This window comes from Cheilinus undulatus, linkage group 8, assembly GCF_018320785.1.
Source record: "Cheilinus undulatus linkage group 8, ASM1832078v1, whole genome shotgun sequence".
Lineage (NCBI taxonomy): Eukaryota > Metazoa > Chordata > Actinopteri > Labriformes > Labridae > Cheilinus > Cheilinus undulatus.
The window spans coordinates 20,819,050-20,839,644 of NC_054872.1; the positions used below are offsets into that span (position 1 = coordinate 20,819,050).

General features: G+C 38.6%; 1 protein-coding gene across 4 annotated transcripts; it reads right to left on the reverse strand.

Moving 5' to 3' along the window:
- Positions 1-7,906: 7,906 nt before the first annotated feature.
- Positions 7,907-20,576, reverse strand: LOC121514334. Of its 4 annotated transcripts, none has more exons than XM_041794510.1 (13): positions 20,342-20,576; positions 19,580-19,643; positions 17,219-17,292; positions 16,684-16,969; positions 16,296-16,459; positions 15,862-16,153; positions 15,239-15,402; positions 14,801-15,086; positions 13,391-13,554; positions 12,952-13,237; positions 9,301-9,464; positions 8,888-9,170; positions 7,907-8,369 (listed from the first exon to the last, which is right to left on the reverse strand). In XM_041794510.1, the coding sequence occupies exons 3-13, from the start codon at positions 17,289-17,291 to the stop codon at positions 8,195-8,197; spliced, it is 2,337 nt and encodes a 778-aa protein (XP_041650444.1). In that variant the 5' UTR covers position 17,292; positions 19,580-19,643; positions 20,342-20,576; the 3' UTR covers positions 7,907-8,194. The 4 variants fall into 4 exon arrangements, with proteins under 4 accessions (XP_041650444.1, XP_041650443.1, XP_041650441.1 ...); XM_041794509.1 differs by lacking the exon at positions 19,580-19,643 and having other exon boundaries at positions 20,342-20,398; positions 20,527-20,569; XM_041794507.1 differs by lacking the exon at positions 19,580-19,643.
- Positions 20,577-20,595: the final 19 nt, after the last annotated feature.

The window sequence follows — 20,595 nt, forward strand, 5'->3', positions numbered from 1 at the left end:
GAAGCAGGTTAGAACCATTAATAACAGAGCACACCAATCCGTAAGAGTAGTTTTTCTCCGACTCGTGATCACGATTCATTAAAACAAAATTATCACTCATTCTTAAATGGAAAACATATATTCAATATCCAATCTACCAAAGAACAGACAGCCTCAAGTTTCATCCACCCTACCATGAAAGAAGGTACAGTTTTCTGCACTATTAAGAGATGACTGATAGGAAAGAGTGACGACGATCCCAGCCTCTATGACAACCTGCTATCATTACGGTATCAAATGACCCCTAGGGCTATATTACAACCACCCAGTGTCACCAATTACTAAACAAAGATAAGTTGTAATATCACAAACGTGCATTTATACTCTCTGTTGTCAAATGTTAATGTTGTATAGAGGTCATTTGGGCACACTTTGAGTCTATACAGAGGCATTTGATGGAGGGACGTAAAGCAAATTGCACACTGAATAAATGGGGGGCGTTGGAGCAAGACAGGGAGGTCCATTATTATTGGTCATAAAGAGGGAATAAAAAGATAAGATGGATCCCTTTGGGCCAAACTACTGCTACAATATCTCAAGTTGAAGTCTACCTTTTAGACTTAACAAAGTGCAGTTCAGCTCATACTGCCTAATGCATTCTGCAGACTTACACTGTACTCATGCACTGTTGCACTCGTACAGACATGTCAGCTTGTGACCTTTTAACCACACGCTACTCTCTTCCTTTCACAGGTTTTATGAATAAATCAATTTCTCCAACCTTGGTAACTTAAATCTAAATAGCCCTGTGAATGTTAAGATGAGGGATTGTTGTTGTGTAGTGTTTGTAAAGGCCTACATATATGATCCCAAAAATAATAATGCGGGTGTTCCCCACAATGATAAATCTGATCTCTGCCCTTGTCTGAAGGAAGGAAAAGATATAAAAACAACACTTATGGCCAAATAAATACATTGGACAAGAGAAGTTGGCCACGCCTGCTAATTGTTGAATTCAGGTGTTTCAAACAGACCCGTTGTCAGAGGTGTATGAAATCCCTAGCCATGCAGTCTCCATTTTCAAATGGGTCATTTTAAAGAGCTCAGTGACTTCAAGCGTTGTGCTCGTGGTCATGGATGCCACTTTTGTAATAAGACGGTTCATTAAATTTTCAATCCCTGCTGGATATTCCACAGTCACCTGTGGGTGATATGATTAAAAAATGGAAGCATTTAGGAACAAAAGCAACTTACAAAGCTAAAGATCATGCTAAATCATAGAGTGGGTCAACGACTGTTAAGGTGCATGGTGCGTAAAAGTCACCAATGATCTGCTGACTCCATAGCTAAAGGGGTTTAAACTTCCACTGGCATTAATGCAAGCACAAAAACTACGTGGCGGGAGCTTGATAGAATGGGTTACCATGGCCAAACAGCTGTATGCAAGCTTGACAGCACCAAGTCCAATGCCGAGCGTTGGATGGAGTGGTGTAAACCACACCAACACTGGACTGTGGAGCAGTGGAAACATGTTCTGTGGAGTGATGAATCACACTTCTCTGTCAGTCAGATGGGGGATGGTGGAGAACATTACCTGCATGACTGCGTTGTGCCAAATGTGAAGATTGGTGAAGGAGGGATGATGGTATATTGCTGTTTTTCAGGGTTTGGGCTCAGCCCTTATCTCCAGTGAAGGACAATCTTAATGCTTCAGCATACTAAGACATTCTGGACAATGCTATGCTTCCAACTTTGTGGCAACAGTTTAGGGAAGGCCCTCTTCTATTCCAACATGACTGTGCCCCAGTGCAAGAAGCAAGGGTTATAAAGACATGGTTTGATGAGTTTGGTGTAGAAGAACTTGCCTGGCCCGCAGAGAGCCCTGACCTCAACCCCACTGAGTACTTGTAGGATGAACTGGAACATAGATTGCAAGCCAGGCCTTGTCATCCAACATCAGTGCCTGACCTCATAAATGCTCTACAGAATAAATGGGCACAATTGCCCAAAGAAAGACAGGAAAATCTTGCTGAAAGCCTTTCAAGAAGAGTGGAGGCTATTATAGCAGCCAAAGAGGGGTCAACTCCATATTAACATACGTGTATTTAAATAAAATGTCATCACAGTCCCTGTTGGTGTCATGGTCAGGCGGCTAAATCCTTCTGTCCAAGTATTGAATAGATAAGTATCCACTAATCTAGGATGCAGAATCTTCACAGCCATGCAGCTGGACTTCTGTTAAAGAGGCTGAAGAAGAAACTTCACAATTAAAATCTAGTTAATGATATTTAAAACTGTTGTTACAATGGTTAAGCAGTTAATGTTTTTCCAAACTTAACAAATGATCTGCTGTGTTGAATTGTTGATTTTGCTTGCTATGTCTTGGTTGAAAGTGAATGGATAAATGAACCTGTGCCTCACACAGCTCCCTGGACTCCCTTACGGACCTGAAATGACAAATATACAGTCTGGCTAATCGTCAGAGGAGTGCACTTGCTATTACACACAGCGCAACCCCACAGGGATGGTCGAAGAGAAAAGAATGGATAATTTGCTGATCTGGACATATTCTTCCTTTCTCTCTCTCTAGCTGTGTGTTCATACATGTGTGTCTGTGTGTGCACATGTGCAGCAGAGGGAAGAGAAAGAAAGAGAATAAATGACTGTAATAAATGAAGATGAACATTCTAGGGCCTCTGCTCTCTTCCTGTGTTTTTCTCAATTTTTCTCTCCCCCACTGCCAAATATGTATTGATTCCCATGCATATTTATAATCTGCACTGAACCAGTGGGTCTCAAGTGTTTTCAGAGGTGATAGGCCTGCTCCGTGGAGCAGAATCAACAATATCGAACAAGCAGATCTCCAATCCTTCCTCTAAGCTCTGATGATAAAAAGCATTCATTTCCAGCTCCAGTTTTTTCAGGCACTGTGAACCTTGGGTGTGGTGGAAGGTTGGGTCAGGGTGTTACGTTGCGGTCAAACATTAGTTATTCAGTTTTCTCAGTACAGTTTTTTTTTCTAACTAGATATGGATTTTAGCACTCTACTGTTTTGTATTTTGTGCATTACACTGATTATCATTTATTGAGTTATAATGATATTTATTGGGTTATCCAATGTCATTGCCTCTTCTGCTCTACATTGTCCACTCCCTTCACAGGACATTAGAAGTGATCACATCTCTTCATACTTGCGTTACTTAAGACTTCAAGCTGGTTTATGGAGATTTAATGAAACACCACCCCCCTAAAGACACCAAACATGATTAATTCTCCATTAATGCTTTGATTAATTGTAATTTACACAATTATGTTCTACGCTCTACTCTACCTAAACACTTATTTCATTCATTTCTCTTCCTCCTGACATTGTGAGCAACTATGACTTCATCGTTTATCCTATCAATAGGCTCTTTGAGCATAGAGCTCTCAAAGGACAGACACAGGATGAAGACCAGAGACAGGTCTCCTAAGTGGCTCTTCATCTGCCTGCTGTCAAGCCTGACCTTGCTGTGATGGCTTTGAGGATGTGTGTCTGATGTGAATGTGTGAGTGCATGGTTGTATATGTTGTGTGGAGGGAAAATGTGTTCATGTTGTCTTAAAGTCAAATTTAAAAACAGAAATCTTGTCTCTTCTAGGTGTGGCAAAGTCAAAGAAATACAGACACCCTAAGTAGATATACGGATGTCCATTTTTTGTTGTTTTTTGTGATGTCCAGCATATTTTGGTCATTTTCTCAAGATTTTAATATGTTTACACCCTTTGCCCTTAAATAAAGAGAGCTAATTTCTCAAGATAATAAGAATATTCCCAGAGAAATTCATGAATTTCCATGTTGTCTTGGTAGATTGAGTTAAACAGAATGTATGCATGCATGTTTTGTTCCAAACTGATTTTTTTTCAAAGAAATAAATTTGAGTGGTTATTTTTAATATGTGGGTTCCAATTTCTCATAAGGAGATAGTTGGGGGTCTTGCTGCCCGACCAGTTGAGAACCACTTTTCTATACAGCCCTTGCTATTTCAAAATCATGACAGGAGATATAGACATATGAAAAAAGGCAGATTTTTTTTTTTAAAAAGCATTAAAACCTCATGAGAAGCTAAAGTAAAAATATAGTAAGACCATTTCAAAATGCAAGCCTTACAGATGCGGTGGCTCTTAAAATTCAGATCTGAGTCATTTCTAACAGCAAATTGTATTACATTGCAGACTGATTTCTTTACTGCCTGAATTTTTTAAAGTTCTTGAAAAAAATAGTTGTAAAGAGACATGATGCTTTTGTTGAGAAATATTATTTATTGTATCATCATCAGTATGGTTTTATAATAATTGCTTACATCATTAGCTGTGACGATGTAGAAGGTATAGCAACAGCTCAAGATAATGAGTAGCATGCAGAAGGTGTTCATTAATTCACGGAAAGCATTTGAAATACAGTAATTATCACTCTTAACTTCTGCAGAAATGTGAACAGTATAGCATAAGAGGTGCACAACTTTGGTAAAGAAGTTATTTCAATGATTGGTTTCAATATGTGAAAATTAATGGTACTAAATAGCATCTTAAAAGAGTAACCTGTGGGGTTCCACAAAGCTCAGTGCTGGGACCTCAGCTGGTAATACTTTAGTACAGTAACTATACATCAAAATTTTTGTAATGTTTACAGATGAATATAATTTCTTTTGCTCTGTGGGGAACATGAAAGATGTTTTGAAAACAGTTGGAATAAAACTAATTAAGATAAATAAATGGTTTGCTTTAAATAAGCTGTCATTAAATGGAAGCATTTTTTTGTTGTTGTTGTTTTTGATGGTAAAAGGGCAGACTCAGATGTAACACTGAATTCAAACAATGTTAAAATTAAAATAAGAACTGCCGTCATACCAGGGGTGGAAAGTAACTAATTACATCTACTCAAATTACTGTAATTAAGTAGTGTTTTTGGGTACTTGTACTTTTTTGAGTACATTTTTAAGTTGGTTCTTCTACTTCCACTTAAGTAAGTTTCAACCAGAATAGCTGTACTCTTACTTGAGTACAATACTATTGTACTTTTTCCACCTCTGACTACACAGTAGCACATAAAGAAAGAATGAGTTCATATCACATTCCAGAGCAGATGTTGCATAAAGCAACAAGCATAGTGTTGTTTTTGATGTGAGACACATTTGCACCATGAGTGAAGTTATCCACTGAGTTGTTATAAGGTTGACTCTCTCCTTTGTTCTTACCTGAGAAGACCTACCTTGATTTGAAGAGATACTATAGCTCTGTCATATTGTAAAATATTCAAGGCTTTCAAAAGTGTAGAGAGGACCAATATAGGCACTTTTTAAGTGTTAAATTTAATTCTATGTGAGTTAAAATGACACTGTCAATTTTACTGTGTATTTTACTTTTCTATAGAGGCATGACTTTAACTGAACAACGTATTTGGATTAAATTTTAATTTTACTTAAGTAAATTTTAACCGGAGTACTTTTACAAGAAAACAACAGTCATGTACTTATTCCACCTCTGCTTCATATATTGTACTGTTTATTTGTGATGCCTTATATGACATACTGTGCTAAAATTTGGGGAGATGCATATAAAACTGTTTTTAATTCAGATATTAAACTGCAAACAAAGAGCTATTACGACAGTGAATAAAGTCGGATGCCTTAAATCTAACAATCAGTTTTTCATAGGATCATCCAGAATAAGATTTCTGGAAATCGTACTCGAAAACACTTGAAATTATGTTTTGTTTGGTGACTATGAACATTCCTGTTTGTATTTAAAATTCTTTAAACTAAGCAAGGGAATTTATGAATTAAGGGGATTGCTTATGTTTGAAACATACAGTCAACACAATTAAGAGAAATTATAAAAAAAATAAACATATACCAGTTTTGGGATAAAGATATGAAACAGACTTAATGATAAACTGAAATTTTGCAACTCTCTATTGGTATTCAAAAATAATTTAAAATGTAAAATAATCAAAGGTTACAACGTGAACTTAAAACTTAATGAATACTGATTTCTGGTTGAAAATATCATGCATTCAGTTTTTTATTGCATTGCTGATTTCCTGGGTTAATTCTTGCATGGTTCAGGATAGGCTAAAATAAGCCACTGGCTTTAGCCCTTACCTTTTTCAACATCTTATTTGAAACATTCATTCATACATTAAAAAAGTCTATGTGAGACCGGATTTGTGGTTTGGACAGTGGTGTCCAGTCTTAACAACTAAAACAGACTTAAACTCAAAAATACTGCACAACATGTCTTAGTCTAATCTTGTTTATTGTGTGCTGTACTATGACCAGTATCACACAATAAGACCTTTCAGATCTACTGTACAGGCAGGCATTTAATCGAATAAGGAGTAACATAATAACACAAGCAGACATGTTATTAATAAACAGGCATGTCAGACGTAGGGGTGTTCCATAAGATGATGTTAGATAGGGAAGAAATCGAATTAATTATCTACTAAAGCACAGAAATCAGAGAGTTAAAAGACAAAACTTCCTTGAAAACAACTTTAACTGTGACTGTGACATGTCTTTTCCAGCAGACAAATTTGCCGCACAAAGATGTTTTTCATGGGTGTCCAGAGATTAAATGCTAGGCGGAGCATGAAGTACCAGTGGTTAAAGGGGAGATTCCCCTGGTGTTTTACCTCACACATGATGGAAGGGCCAGTCAACTATGTCAACTAAGACTAATCAGTCTGCTACTCAGACTATTCAGTAGTCTCAGTCAGACTACTCATCCCAGCATTAATGTTCGATCTAATACATAAAAGAGCACTGAGGAGCCTCACAGGTTGCTTCATTAACCTTTTACGGGGTAAGGAACCATATATGGTCACTCTGCCTCCGTTCTTCTCTCAGTGATAGTAGGACCAGGATGATTTTGCTCAGTCAATCAGCTGTCTGTCAACTTCACAGAAAGTGACATCACAGCATTTGACCAATGAGCAGTGGCTCGGAGCCTCTTCCTGTTCCCCCTCCTGAACTTGAAAAATGCAGTTTTCATCTCTTTTTGCCCCCAAAACAGCTTTAGAACAACTTTATTATGTGATTTATATCAGTTGTTATTTTCACTGTGAGCCTTATTTCTGGTTTAATTCATTTAGACATTCAGTATTTGTGTTTTTGGAATAAAAAAAATTAAATGATATAAACATTGAGGGATTTGTGATTATAGTCAGCAGTACACTAGTATAACAGTTTTTTTCTACTTAAATGCCATAAATCACTTCATACATTTATTGTGAGCAGTATCAATGCTAAAATTCACTTACTTACTCAATATTTGTCATTATTATAGGTTTCCTGTTAGAATTATAAGAAAAAACAGATGGTGGTACCACCATTACTTTTACAGTATTCTACAGCCAGTCATGTCTTCCTTCTAAAGGAGGTCAGAATGTAAAGACAACCTCACCATGTCTTGTAAAAAAGAATGTTGTATTTTAATGACTTCAATGTGTTATCAAATACTTATCAGACAATATTTGTTTTTCATTATTAGAAAAGTCAAAAAGTCAAATTTACTCAAAATGCATTTATCTAGTGAGTTTTTTAGATCGATACAGCTAACATATGAGAGACATAAATATTTATCCAATAAGGAGAATTTGTCTGAGCATACAGGGTTCCTTTAAAAGATGAAGTTGTTCTGAAAAAAGGATATTAAAAGCTTGACACTGTTGATGTTTTACAAGCTGCTTAAGACCATAAGTCTAGGTGAGACAAAATGATCAAAAAATAGCTGCTGGTTTGTGTTTTTTTTTTAAACTTTTGTTCTTCAAGTTCTTCAAGTCTAAAAAGAAAAGAAAGGTTATGACAGGGGCACTGGAAGAGATTGAAGCATTACTTTCACTTAAAAGTAAACAGTGGATCAGGAGTGGATCAGTTGACCCCCGTCTCACACTTTCTCTCTCAGTTAAAGCTCCAATGTGTTCTCATCCACCCTTCATCAAGCGAAAATGTCAAAATAATAATCCACACCCTTATTTAGCAGGATGTCGGAATGTGACACCATATTCCGTGTGCTTTTAAACAGATAGAGACAGGCCTCTGGTTTTTGCACCCGGTTGAGCGGCAGATGCAGGTTTGCAAAACTTGACCTATACAGGACTCTAGCATGTATATTTTTGCTTTAAAAACATGAACTGAACTGAAGCCCAAAAATAAGAAATAAATATTTGAGACTCAGTTGCAAACTTCTTCTACAGGATCCACAGCTTCAGTCCCGGTCACTTCCACCTCACACAGAGTCAGGTACTCGCGTCTGTTTGGAATCACAATGTTGATGTACTGGCCTACCATTCCATGACATTTGAAGGTTTTAGTCTCCCCCAGTTGTAATGTTGAGATCAAAGCACATCTAAAGAAAACAGGAGAAAATATCATTACACAAGTTTAGTTGATTGTTTTTCACAGTATTGATACTAATGGTACAAAGAAAAAAAGTTCTGCCTTTTTGAATCCTTATCCATCAGGATGGAACTTGGCCTGAGAGTATTTAACCATTTTCAAGGTGCCCCACGTTTTTCAGAATGGGACTCTGACATACCCAAATGAAAAGGGAAATTGTTCATGATCCCACGTGGCTACAAACAAAATACGTATCATTCCTGTAAGCAAACAGTCTTAAGATTCTCCTACAAGTGGCACAATGACTGTAGGTCTACCCGACACAGAGTTACACAAGATCACAGAAAACAATACCAGTTTTATTCTCACCTGAAAAGGTATACTTTTCAAAAATGTAATTTTTTTTAGTTCTGGCTGTAATATTCCTGCTTAAAACCTTAATGGAGCCATGGCCACATGCCTGATCAAATTAGGGTTAACATTGTATGTGAAGTCTGAAACTAAGATGTAAAGCTCTTTCATTCATACCTGGGATTAGCGTTGCCATTGTCATCTAGTGAATTTCCAATACGGATCTCAGCACCATTGAGCCTAAAGTAGCAACAGTCTCCTCTGTTGGTGATGGTGACAGTGTTGATATTGTATTTTTTTAAGAGGTCCAATCTCCACCATGGACCGTTGTCATGCTCTGTGTGGGTGCAGGAACCTTGTCTCCACTGGCTGTCCCGCCTCCCGTCAATGGCCCTCTCTGGGGCTGCATCCCCATAGGGTGATGACTGAGTGACTGTTCCAAGTCTTGCAATATTTTGAACTAGAAGAACAAATACATTTTGCAAGATACAGTGTGTGAAAGTGGCACTAAGGAGCAGACATTTATCTGATTGTACTTTCATTGACTGTCAATGCTAAGTTCTCTATTAAGACAGCATGGTTTAATATACCAGTTTGAGGAGTGTTTCCAGTTGGTTCACCAGTCACCTCCACCTCACACAGAGTCAGGTACTCATGTCTGTCAGGAATCACAATGTTGATGTACTGGCCCACCATTCCATTGCATTCAAAGGTTTTGGATTTCCCTGGTGCGATTGTGTCTATCTTGGTGCATCTGCAGAAGCAGAGTCAAAATATGTTGATTGTCAGTTGCATGCCGTGGGGTTTCAGTCAGGACCAGCAGTAACCAGAACCCCCACCCCCAAAGAGGTCTTGTTTGCCATTACAGCAGCTGCACACATTTATCCTACGCTACAAACACATTCACCCTAATACAGTATTATGCAACAGTACTTTATCAACACCAACATGAAAGCTTATCAACAACCATAAGACATTGTATCTACCAGTGGTACTCAACCTTATTCTACCCAAGAGCCACGTGATAATCAGTCTATCCATAGTTGAAATGAAACAGTGAATTGGTGGATTATTGTGTTGTTAAATGGGATAAAATAGGCTACATAAAAATGTCTGTATAGTGTGAGAAGTAAAGATATTTCACTGATGATAAGCATATGTTTGAATTTATGTAAGTTCCACCTGCACGTAAGTCTTTTTAAAATATCAGAATGTGCCGACTTAAAGCTATGAGAAGCTTTTCAAATAACTGATGAATCATGGGTGTCTGTTTGGGTTTTTAAATTTCATATTTTGGACATTTACTGTAGTTCTGTGATTCTGTTAACTTAAAGGGATGCTTGCATTTTCTTTTTTTGTCTTCTCATTATTATTGCTTTTAGCTAAATGGGGAGGGTCCCCATGTTGGTCTTTGCCCAGGGCCTCCAAATGGCTAAAACCAGCCCTGCCTCACACCTGCCCCCCCCAACAAATCATGCTGCTCTGCCAGTTTGCTGCTTTCTTTTTTCTGTTTCTGCCCTTTAGACAGTATTTATTATCAGTACACTTAAGATCAAATAAAACAACCACATTTGGACAAGTTTTGCTCAGTTTTACATTATTTGAAAATGTGATATGTGTGTGTTTGGCTTATTAATTATGATGTGCATCGCAAAAAAATATCAAATTCGAGTATGGGAGCGCATGGGCAGGCAGTGACTGAAGAGATTTGTTACAGCAAGGGAATTAGAAGCTTTAATTTGAAAACAAGACAGCGCACCTCAATAAATGAACTTCCTGAAGACAGGCACCATCAGCGGACTTCCTCTGCGCTCTTTTACGCACGTTCCTCCATCCAGCGTGCATCCGATGGTGATAATAAACAAGTTTCCATTTGAATTTGGCAGTTAAAGTCTTTCTTCTTTGTGGGGACTTAGATTTATTGATATGACTTATTGCAATTAGCAGGGCCGTTTCTAGCCATTTTGGTGCCCTAGGCAAACTTACAATTTGCCCCCCCAGAAATCAGTCGGGAATAAGCAGTAAACAGCTTTATTTCAGCTGAAAGTGCTTTAAAAAAAAAAACAAAAAAAAAAACTATATTTTAATGATGTTAACTAGGGGTGGGACAAAAAAATCGATAGACTGAAATATCATGATACTTCCTGGTGTGATACTTTTATCAATATTTAAAATGCAGTATCAATATTCAATTAATTAATCATTCATTTTGTTGGTGCGATAGTTTGTGGTGTAATATCCCCCCGGGCCGCTAGTTGGCAGCAAGCATCGCCAGCTGGCAATTGACAGGAGTTAGATCGTCGTTTGCAAGATACGCCACGCCAGAGTAAAATACTCAGACAACACGACGAATCTACAAGTTAGGCATCATCGCGTTAGCACTACAGCTAATGGCTAACTTTAACAAACAAGCCCATTGAAGCTATCGCTGGTCTCTACTCGTGCAACCATAATCACAGTCGTTTTATTTGTAAGAACCTATCCTGTGTAGTGTCATTAAGAATGACAGTTTCAGTAATACAACAAAGAAACACTGGCCTGTCACATATGCCCCCGTAAAACAGTCCATCAGTCCTTAAAGCTGGACGTAACAATCAGCCCATCTCCCATAGTCTCCCTCCACAAACACTTGGTCGTTATGTGATGATATAAAAAACTGATATAACGCGATATACAAAGGGTTGGAGTACATTCACTCATATTAATTTATTCCCCTATTCTTTAAAAAAAAAAATCATGCCAGCATTTTAATTTAGTGCAACAAATGGGGAAAATCCTCATCTTCAGATTGAACAAAGATAGTTAAAATGCGAGATGGTGCAGGACTACATATTTTTAAAACAGCGTAATTCTACATTGTTAAATTCCACATTAACTTAAAATTATGTAACAAGTTATATATATATACTACACATATCCATAGACTTTATGCACTTCATATTCAGTATTTAGCTCAGTCTGTGTCCAATTCTGTGAAATTGACACTAAATTGTTGTGAATAAACTGAGAAATCCTGCACTTGACCATTTTATAACTATTTTGTATTCTCTAGTTAGACATAGTTTGTGATGTGTCGTTATACAATTTTCTTGCAATATATCGATTATTGCAGTATCGCTGTATCGTGATAATATCGGTATCATGGACCATGTATCGCGTATCATATCATATCGTGAGGTACCCTGTGATTCCCACCCCTAATGTTAACTGCTGTCAGTAAAGATCCTCAGCTGATGGAATACGTGTACAGAGACGGTTTAAGTCATAATGCTACATTAATATGTGAATATATCTAATCTTGAACAGTTTATACAGCAAAATATGAAAGTTTAGAGCTGTACTGTGAGAATTCGCCACATTGAAAATAAAGTAAAAGTTCAGCTGGTGTTAAAATCAAGCTAGATTAAATCAGAAATCCGGGGTGTGTTGATCGTGTTTTAAAATAGTCTGCAGCCTGAAGTTTTACGAGCCCGTTCAACAACCACAGAGCGATGCTTTCACAGGTTACCTAACGTAAGACGTAGATTCAGAGGCTTCGTATTCACAAAACTTCTGCATTAATTTAGTTTCTCATCCATCGCCGGTGGATCAGGCTGATGTGAGTCTTCAGGTTCTGCTTTGTGTTCTTAAAATCATCCAGATAAACATCAGGAAACTTGATTTGTGGCCAAATACCATTATCCAGAGACTAGGAAACAGTTTGGATCTCCGTCGAGTCCAAATATTTCCCATTTAGGCAGATATTGGTCCATTTTTCCCCCGTTTTCGCCCGCTTCTCACAGCAAACCTCCATCTTTGAAGCATGGAGGCAAGCAGCTGAGTCGCACGCTGACGTGACGTCAGTGCAGCCCCTATTGTTGTGTGTGTAGCTCCACCTTTTTGGTACGGTTAGGTAAGATTGGCACCCCTAAGGAAGGGTGCCGAAAAGTGGGACGACATTTAGTGGGAAGTACGGGTCGGTTTTTTGGAACCCTTTCTCTATGGAAACACCAAAAAAAGCGTGCACCGAACTGAGCCGGACCGCTCGGTGGAAATGGCCTACAGAGAGCCATATGTGGCTTGAGAGCAGCAGGTTGAGTATCACTGGTGTAAGCAGTGCAGTTGTACTGATAGTGCTATATTGATGAAGTTATGGGGTTTCCGTTTGAAAGTATGCAGGCACCCCGTGCACAATGTTCCAGTAACCTAACAATCAGCATTGAATTATCAGGTCATAAATTGTTGAGTTTCTTCCGCCATACCTGGGATTAGCATTGCCATTGTCATCAAGTGAATTTCCAATGCGGATCTCAGCACCATTGATCCTCTCTGGACAACAATCTCGTCTGTTTGTGATGGTAACAGTGTTGATCTGGTACTCCTTCTGAAGGTCCAATCTCCACCATGGATGATTGTCTTGCTCTGTGTGGGTACAAGAGGTTCCTAATCCCCAGTGGCTGTCAAGATTCCCATCAATGGCTCTGTGTGGAACTCCACCATGAAAAACAGAGGACTGACTGGCTTTCCCACCTCTAGCAATATTTGGAGCTGTATGAACATGTACAATGTTTGGTAAGACAAAGTGTGTGATAGGGAAGGAGGAATTAACATATGACGCACTAAGGAGCAGACCATAATGGCTGACCTTTAATGATATGTCAAAGCTAAGTTCACCACTACAAAAATATGGTTTAAATATACCAGTTTGTCGAGTGTTTCCAGTTGGTTCACCAGTCACCTCCACCTCACACAGAGTCAGGTACTCGTTTCTGTCTGGAATCACAATGTTGATGTACTGGCCCACCATTCCATTACATTCAAAGGTTTTGGACTCCCCTGGTTCTATTGTGTCTATCTTGGTGCACCTGCAGAAGCAGAGGAAAATTTGTTGAGTTTATAACATTGATAACCTGACACACCAGATTGACTTTTTCAGATATTCATTGCATGGATATATTTTAAATTCATCTGTGAAAGCTCCCAGACAAAGCATTTGGGAAGGGCAGGACTTTTTCAAGAAATTCTGAGGTGAACAGAGGAACATTCTGATGGTTACATTAATAACAGGCCAATCAGAACAACAAGACAAGATGACATATGCATGCGCTTCCCTTGAGCTGGCAGGTTAACACAGTTGTAGATTTTTAATTGTGGAGCTTCTTGGTGAATAACATTGACCAGTCAGGAGAAGTGGAAAGATGTGTTGTCTGCCACAACAAGCTTTCAGATGACTCTTTACTCTTGGGGTAAAAAGAAATGTGGTCCAGTTCTGATTAAACTGCTGCTTTCCAACAGATACATCCAGGGGAATAGCTACTGTGGCAGCCTTCACTGGATACAACGGCAATCCCACCTGCAAATATCACAAGCCCATACTGAAGCAGACCGAAAGAAGAGCGAAAACATCTTTTCCATCATGACAAGCTTTCAGTGTTTCTCTCTGCCCTTGTTTTAATCAACACAATTTGTCCAGGTCTGACAAAACTGCAGCTGTGGTGAAGTCCAAGCTAATAACTCCACTGATAACCATAGTATACTACCACTCACACCAGAACTACATCACTCTCATAAACTCAGGCTGAAGCAGGTTGGCAGAAAAGTGAAAACATCTTTCACATCATGACCGCTTTAAGTGTTGTTTTTATTCTTTATTTCATGCAGAAACATGGACAAGTTCTGGTAAAATTGACTCCATACTAGAGTCATATCCAAGGTAATCACTGCACTAGAGGCAGCCATTGCAAACAGCTTTGAGTACAGCTAAACCCTGCCCATAGCTACCGCCTCATTCTCCTCAAATGACACTGATTGGTCTGAACAGTGTTCGCTTCAGCATAAACTTTGTGGATTTGAGCTTTTCAAGCTAGATTTGCCTTATGACAGAGATGGAGTCTTGTGAATCCATCTACTTTGCAAGGTTATAACATTGATACCGTATAACTGTATTACATTGCTTTCATAAGCAGTGCTAAGGCACAGATAATGCTATATTGAATAATTTCGGGGTTTCTGTTTAAAAAGTATGCAGGTGTCCTGTATACAATTTTCCTGTGTTTTAACAATCATTTTTCAAGGATCAGGTCATAAAATGTCATGTTCCTTCAGCCATACCTGGGATTGGCATTGCCATTGTCATCAAGTGAATTTCCAATGCGAATCTCAGCACCATTGATCCTCTCATGACAACAATCTTCTCTATTGGTGATGGTGACAGTGTTGATCTTGTACTTCCTAGGGAGGTCCAATCTCCACCATGGACGATTTTCTTGCTCTGTGTGGGCACAGGAGGTTCCTTCTCTCCAATGGCTGTCACGACTCCCATCAATGGCTCTTTCAGGGATTGCATCTGCATAAATTGATGACTGAGTGACAGTTCCACCTCTAGCGATGTTTGGAGCTGGAAGCACAGAAAATGTTTTGTAAGATTATGTGTGTGGAAGGCACTGAAGAATGAATAAATGAGGTACTAAGGAATGGATATCTATTTCATTATACTTTCATTGACTGTCAATGCTAAATTCTTGATTAAAACAACATGGTTCAATATACCAGTCTGAAGAGTGTTTCCAATGGGTTCACCAGTCACCTCCACCTCACACAGAGTCAGGTACTCCTGTCTGTCTGGAATCACAATGTTGATGTACTGGCCCACCATTCCATTGCATTCAAAGGTTTTGGACCTCCCTCGTGCGATTGTTTTTATCTTGGTGCATCTGCAGAAGCAGAGGAAATATGTTTACTGTATAACACTGATAGCCTGACACGCCAGATTGACTGACCTCATTAAACTTTGGAGGGGAGAAAACACCTTTAACGTTGTTTACTGTGCTTAACAATTAATCACATGGATGCAAGAGGGTGTCGTTTGGCTTGTTAGATGGCAGGTCTTTAGTGTAAGAGCAACATGCTGATGACTGGACATAGAATGAGCTGCTGTCTGTCACACATGGCTTTGTGCAGACAGTAGCTGCAATGCTTATGCCTCATATGTTCAACAACAACAACAACAACAACAAAAATACACAGACATTTAAACAGGTAATGATGATGTTGAAAAACAACTACTATGGCAGAAATTTTATGGGTGACTGAAACCAGTTTAATTTCCTCTACTTGTGTTAGAACAACTCTAGTAAGTCTAAATCTAAGATGTAAAGCTCTTTTAGCCATACCTGGGATTATTATTGCCGTTGTTATCAAGTGAGTTTCCAATGCGGATCTCAGCACCATTGATCCTCTCTGGACAACAATCTCCTCTGTTGGTGATGGTGACAGTGTTGATCTTGTACTTCTTCTGGAGCTTCAGTCTCCACCATGGACCATTGTCATGATCTGTATGGGTACAGGAACCGTGTGTCCATATGCTGTCCGGCCTCCCGTCAATGGCCCTCTCCGGGGCTGCATCCCCATAAGGTGATGACTGAGTGACTGTTCCACCTCTTGCAATATTTGGAGCTGGAAGAGCTAATAAAATATTTCTTAAGATTAAGTGTGGAAGGCATAGTAGAATTAATACATGGGGTACTAAGGAATGGACATTTATTTGAATGTACTTTCATGACTGTCAGTGCTAAATTCTTCATTAACACAACATGGTTCAAAATACCAGTCTGAGGAGTGTTTCCAGTGCGTTCCCCAGTCACCTCCACCTCACACAGAGTCAGATGCTCATTTCTGTCTGGAATCAAAATGTTGATGTACTGGCCCATCATTCCATTACATTCAAAGGTTTTGGACTCCCCTGGTTCTATTGTGTCTATCTTGATGCACCTGTAGAAGGAGAGGAAAAAATGTGTGGGGTGCATAACATTGTACCAGATGACCCTTTGACATTGCTTTCATAAGCAGTACAGTTGCACAGATGATGCCATATCAATAAGGTCATGGGGTTTCTGTTTAAAAGATATGCAGGTGTTCTCTGCACAGTGTTACAGTTCTTTAACATTCATTGTTCAAGGATCAGGTCATAAAATGTTAAGTTCCTTCAGCCATACCTGGGATTAGAATTGCCATGGTCTTCAAGTGAATTTCCAATGCGAATCTCAGCACCATTGATCCTCTCATGACAACAATCTACTCTGTTGGTGATGGTGACATTGGTGATCTGGTACTCCCTCTGGAGGTCCAATCTCCACCATGGGCGAATTTCTTGCTCTGTTTGGGTACAAGAGGTTCCTTCTCCCCAGTGGCTGTCACGACTCCCATCAATGGCTCTTTCAGGGACTGAATCAGCATAGATGGATGACTGAGTGACAGTTCCACCTCTAGCGATATTTGGAGCTAGAAAAGCAGAAAATAAAATGTATTGTCAAAAATATTTTGTAAGGCACAAAGTATCAATGAATATTTGTCTACTGTGACTTTCTGAAATAAAATCTCACTGCATGCCCCCCCGCTACATGATACATGTTCTTTAAGTGGGCTCATTTATTTGCCCTAATAAACACGAAATTCAAGGGAAGTGATAATTTTCATTTATAAGAAATCCCAGATTATTAACAAACTAAAAGATTTTTTTTTTTTTTTTACCATGTCCCCTTGTACATGATCCGCTGGTCAGTTCTAAGATGGCCAACAAAATAAACACCACAGCAGAAGTCATCCTGTCGGGAAAAAGGTAACACAGTAATGTTGAATAGTTTGCTTCCTGTGTCCTTTAGATAAGATCTTTACAATTTAAAGATCCTGTAAGTGAAAATGAATCTATATTTAGGTTTGTTGTATGACAGGTCATTGTGTTATGAACTCTTAAATCAAATTTCAGCCAAATAAAACATCTCTAAATTTCTAAAATGAAGCTCTAAAATCATTAAAAACTTTACAGGGGCTTTAATGAGTGCTGCAGGTTTACACACAAAAGGGTTAATTACCCACTTTAGACAGATGATTTACTTGCAAGTAATCTAAACAGGTCAGGCAAACATATGCTGTCCTTGTATTGTTTGGCAATTTTTTTCAGATTTTAACATTTGTAGGACCTACTGATGCTGAATTTACAAGACTGGAATATTCATTATAAATACACATTCAGCATGACTCTTTACAGCTTTAAAACAGCAACCTGTTGTCCACGATATGTGATCTGACGCTTATTTCACCTGGCCTGAGATCTGTGCACAGAGTCCAGAGAGGACAATAATTGAAAGTAAGAAGGCAAAGTGAGAGGGAGAGAAAGAGAGAGAGAGAGAGAGAGAGAGAGAGAGAGAGAGAGGAGGATCCTGGGGAGATTTATCCCACACTGCTGTGCTATCTTACTACTCATAGAGCTACAAACCTTCTACTGAGTGAAAACTTGACTTTTGAGCACACATATGAGCCCCTACAGTTGTTTTCCATGTCTATTCTGTCTGAATCTCCCTGAAATTCCTGCAAGTTCCATGAAATGGGGCATCTCCGTGCATAATTTTGGATGCCTTTCAGCTCTGCACCAAGACCTAACATGCTGACCTCCTCATGTCATAGGACATCCTGTGTCCGGATTAGGATTAAATGTTCAGTTTTAAACTAATTTGTGCTGTTAATGAGAGGAATCTTTACCGTTTGATAAGATCTGAAGGTAAATACAGCACTGGATTTATAAACAATGTCCCGTTTAAACTTTAACATCAACACCACTATTTTACTTCTTGTTGACATAAAATTAAGTTGTATGAAATTAGATTTAGTCGATATTAGTTTGGCATTACAGCTCTATTATAACGAGGGATTAAATCAATCATGAGGTTGAACTGAGTCAGATACGATGTCTGCGTTTGTACTGACGGACAGTCCTGAGAAGTTTTGTCTACAAAGCAAAAACCTCTCATATTTGTTAAAACCCAACATGGAAGAAACTGTCCAGAAGTGTGATCAGCACTGGCCTTTATGAGAGAGTGGAGTGCAGCTGGGCACGGTGGTTAATTCCTTCACCAAAAAAATGAAAAGAATAAGATATCAAATCAAAATTAGATAAAATAAATCCTGCTTCTTCAGTCATAAAATCATGCAGTCTCTCTTTATGGACCATGTGATTGTGGAGCTGAGGTGATGAAGCAGCTGCGCTGCTGTGCCCATTTTTAATGATGTGCCTCCCTGCTTGATAGAGTTCAACGTACCATATTTAACCAATTTATTGCATCATATTAGGATCTTTCTTTGCTATAATCATATATGGATCATGGTACAAGGGAAAATTTGTATTTCAAACACTTAAGTTACCTCAAAATGGGTTACATAGAAACAACAGCCACACTTTTCTTGGGATCACCAAACCAATGAATATAACACTATCACATATTTTACCTGATGTTAGCCCCATAAATAAATTTGTCCATGAGAAATGGTATAACATCCAGTGCAAAATTTATTGTATTTTTCTTGTACACGTATCGTTTTTGTGCTTTTATCACTCTTTTTTTTTTTTTGTTTTTTTACCTAAAACTCCCTAAGTTCTGCTGATCAACTCTACCTGATTGTAGCACTGCATAGCCTAGCTTCTCAGAGTATGTCATGATTAAAAGGGCAATAATATGGTGTCACCATACCCATACATTCATTACAACTACAGGATAAATCTCTCACATTTGTCCTGTCATCCTTCAAAAAATTCACTTTTATCAGCGTGAAAAAACACTCCTTACACAGCATAACCACCCAAATTTACCTGTAAAGAATTGTGGATATAAATTCTAATTCTTTTGCACTGACTACAGCAGCTTTAAAACTTCAAAACCTTTCATGAGACATAGTCAGAGAGGAGGGAGAGGGAAGGGGGATGATGTCAGGGCCAAAATTTCACTGACCAGTGAGACTGCTCTCACACACACACACAAAACAGGCAGGCAGAGAGGGAATGATAAGAAGAAAGTGCAAGGCAAGGAGAACTGAGCACAGGGCTTTATGAGCATTTACAGGACAAAAACATGGTGCAGGGGGTACTCCTCTCAGACCATACGGCAGTGAGCAGGGCTGTCGGCTGTCAGAGAGCGAGGAGAGTAAAGACAAAATAAACAGTGGAAGTAAATAACAGAAAAAAAAGGATTGTTCCACAAATCACAACATGACTTCAACTCAAAACAACAGAACATCTTAATATACATTGAGGTACAGCACTGAGAGCATGCACACAACACAAGAACATGCTCTTTCTGTAATATGTACGTTTAAGCACTAGAAGTCAGTTAACTTTTTTTACTACTTTAGCCCACCTTATAAGTGAATATGTCTGATCAATTCTTCCTGTTTTCAAAGAGAAAACATGACTGTTTCAAGACTTTAACATTATTGTGGCTGATCTTCATATATGAAATTTTACATTACTCATGAACTGAAGACCTTGTTAAAGAGTCCATCAACCCCAGACATCAGAAAAAAAGTTAATGAGCATGTTTTCCTGTCCCCAAGAAGTCCAACACAACAGATGTGTTGGCTTATAACATTAGATTATTTCTAATAAAATCTCTCCTAATATTATCATTTAAGCAGTTAGAAGTCATAATCTTCAGTCACCAGTTTTCACTTTCTTTTCTTCACATTTTGTTCTTTACTATTTCTTCTTTAAGCACAATAAAACAGGAATGCAGACCCAGCTGGATCAAATCACACTGGGAATGAATGCTAAATGCTAATCAAAACTAACTAACTTACATAAGAGACGGTTAAGCAAATGCTTACCTCTTAGCCACTTTTTGGTCTGTGTGTTAGGCCAGTCAGGTCTGTGGACACGTGCCTCTGGGATGGAAAAATGGACAGTCTTTAAGTGTGAAAGAGTTTAGTGAGAGCTTTCTAGCTGCACAGCAGAAAAAAACCCTATATCCCACATAAAACTAAGGTTTTTATACACTGATAAAAGTTCCTGCCTTGTGACTCCTGATCCAATCACCACAGTCTGTATGCTTTCACAATAATCCAATGAACAATAGTGTTTA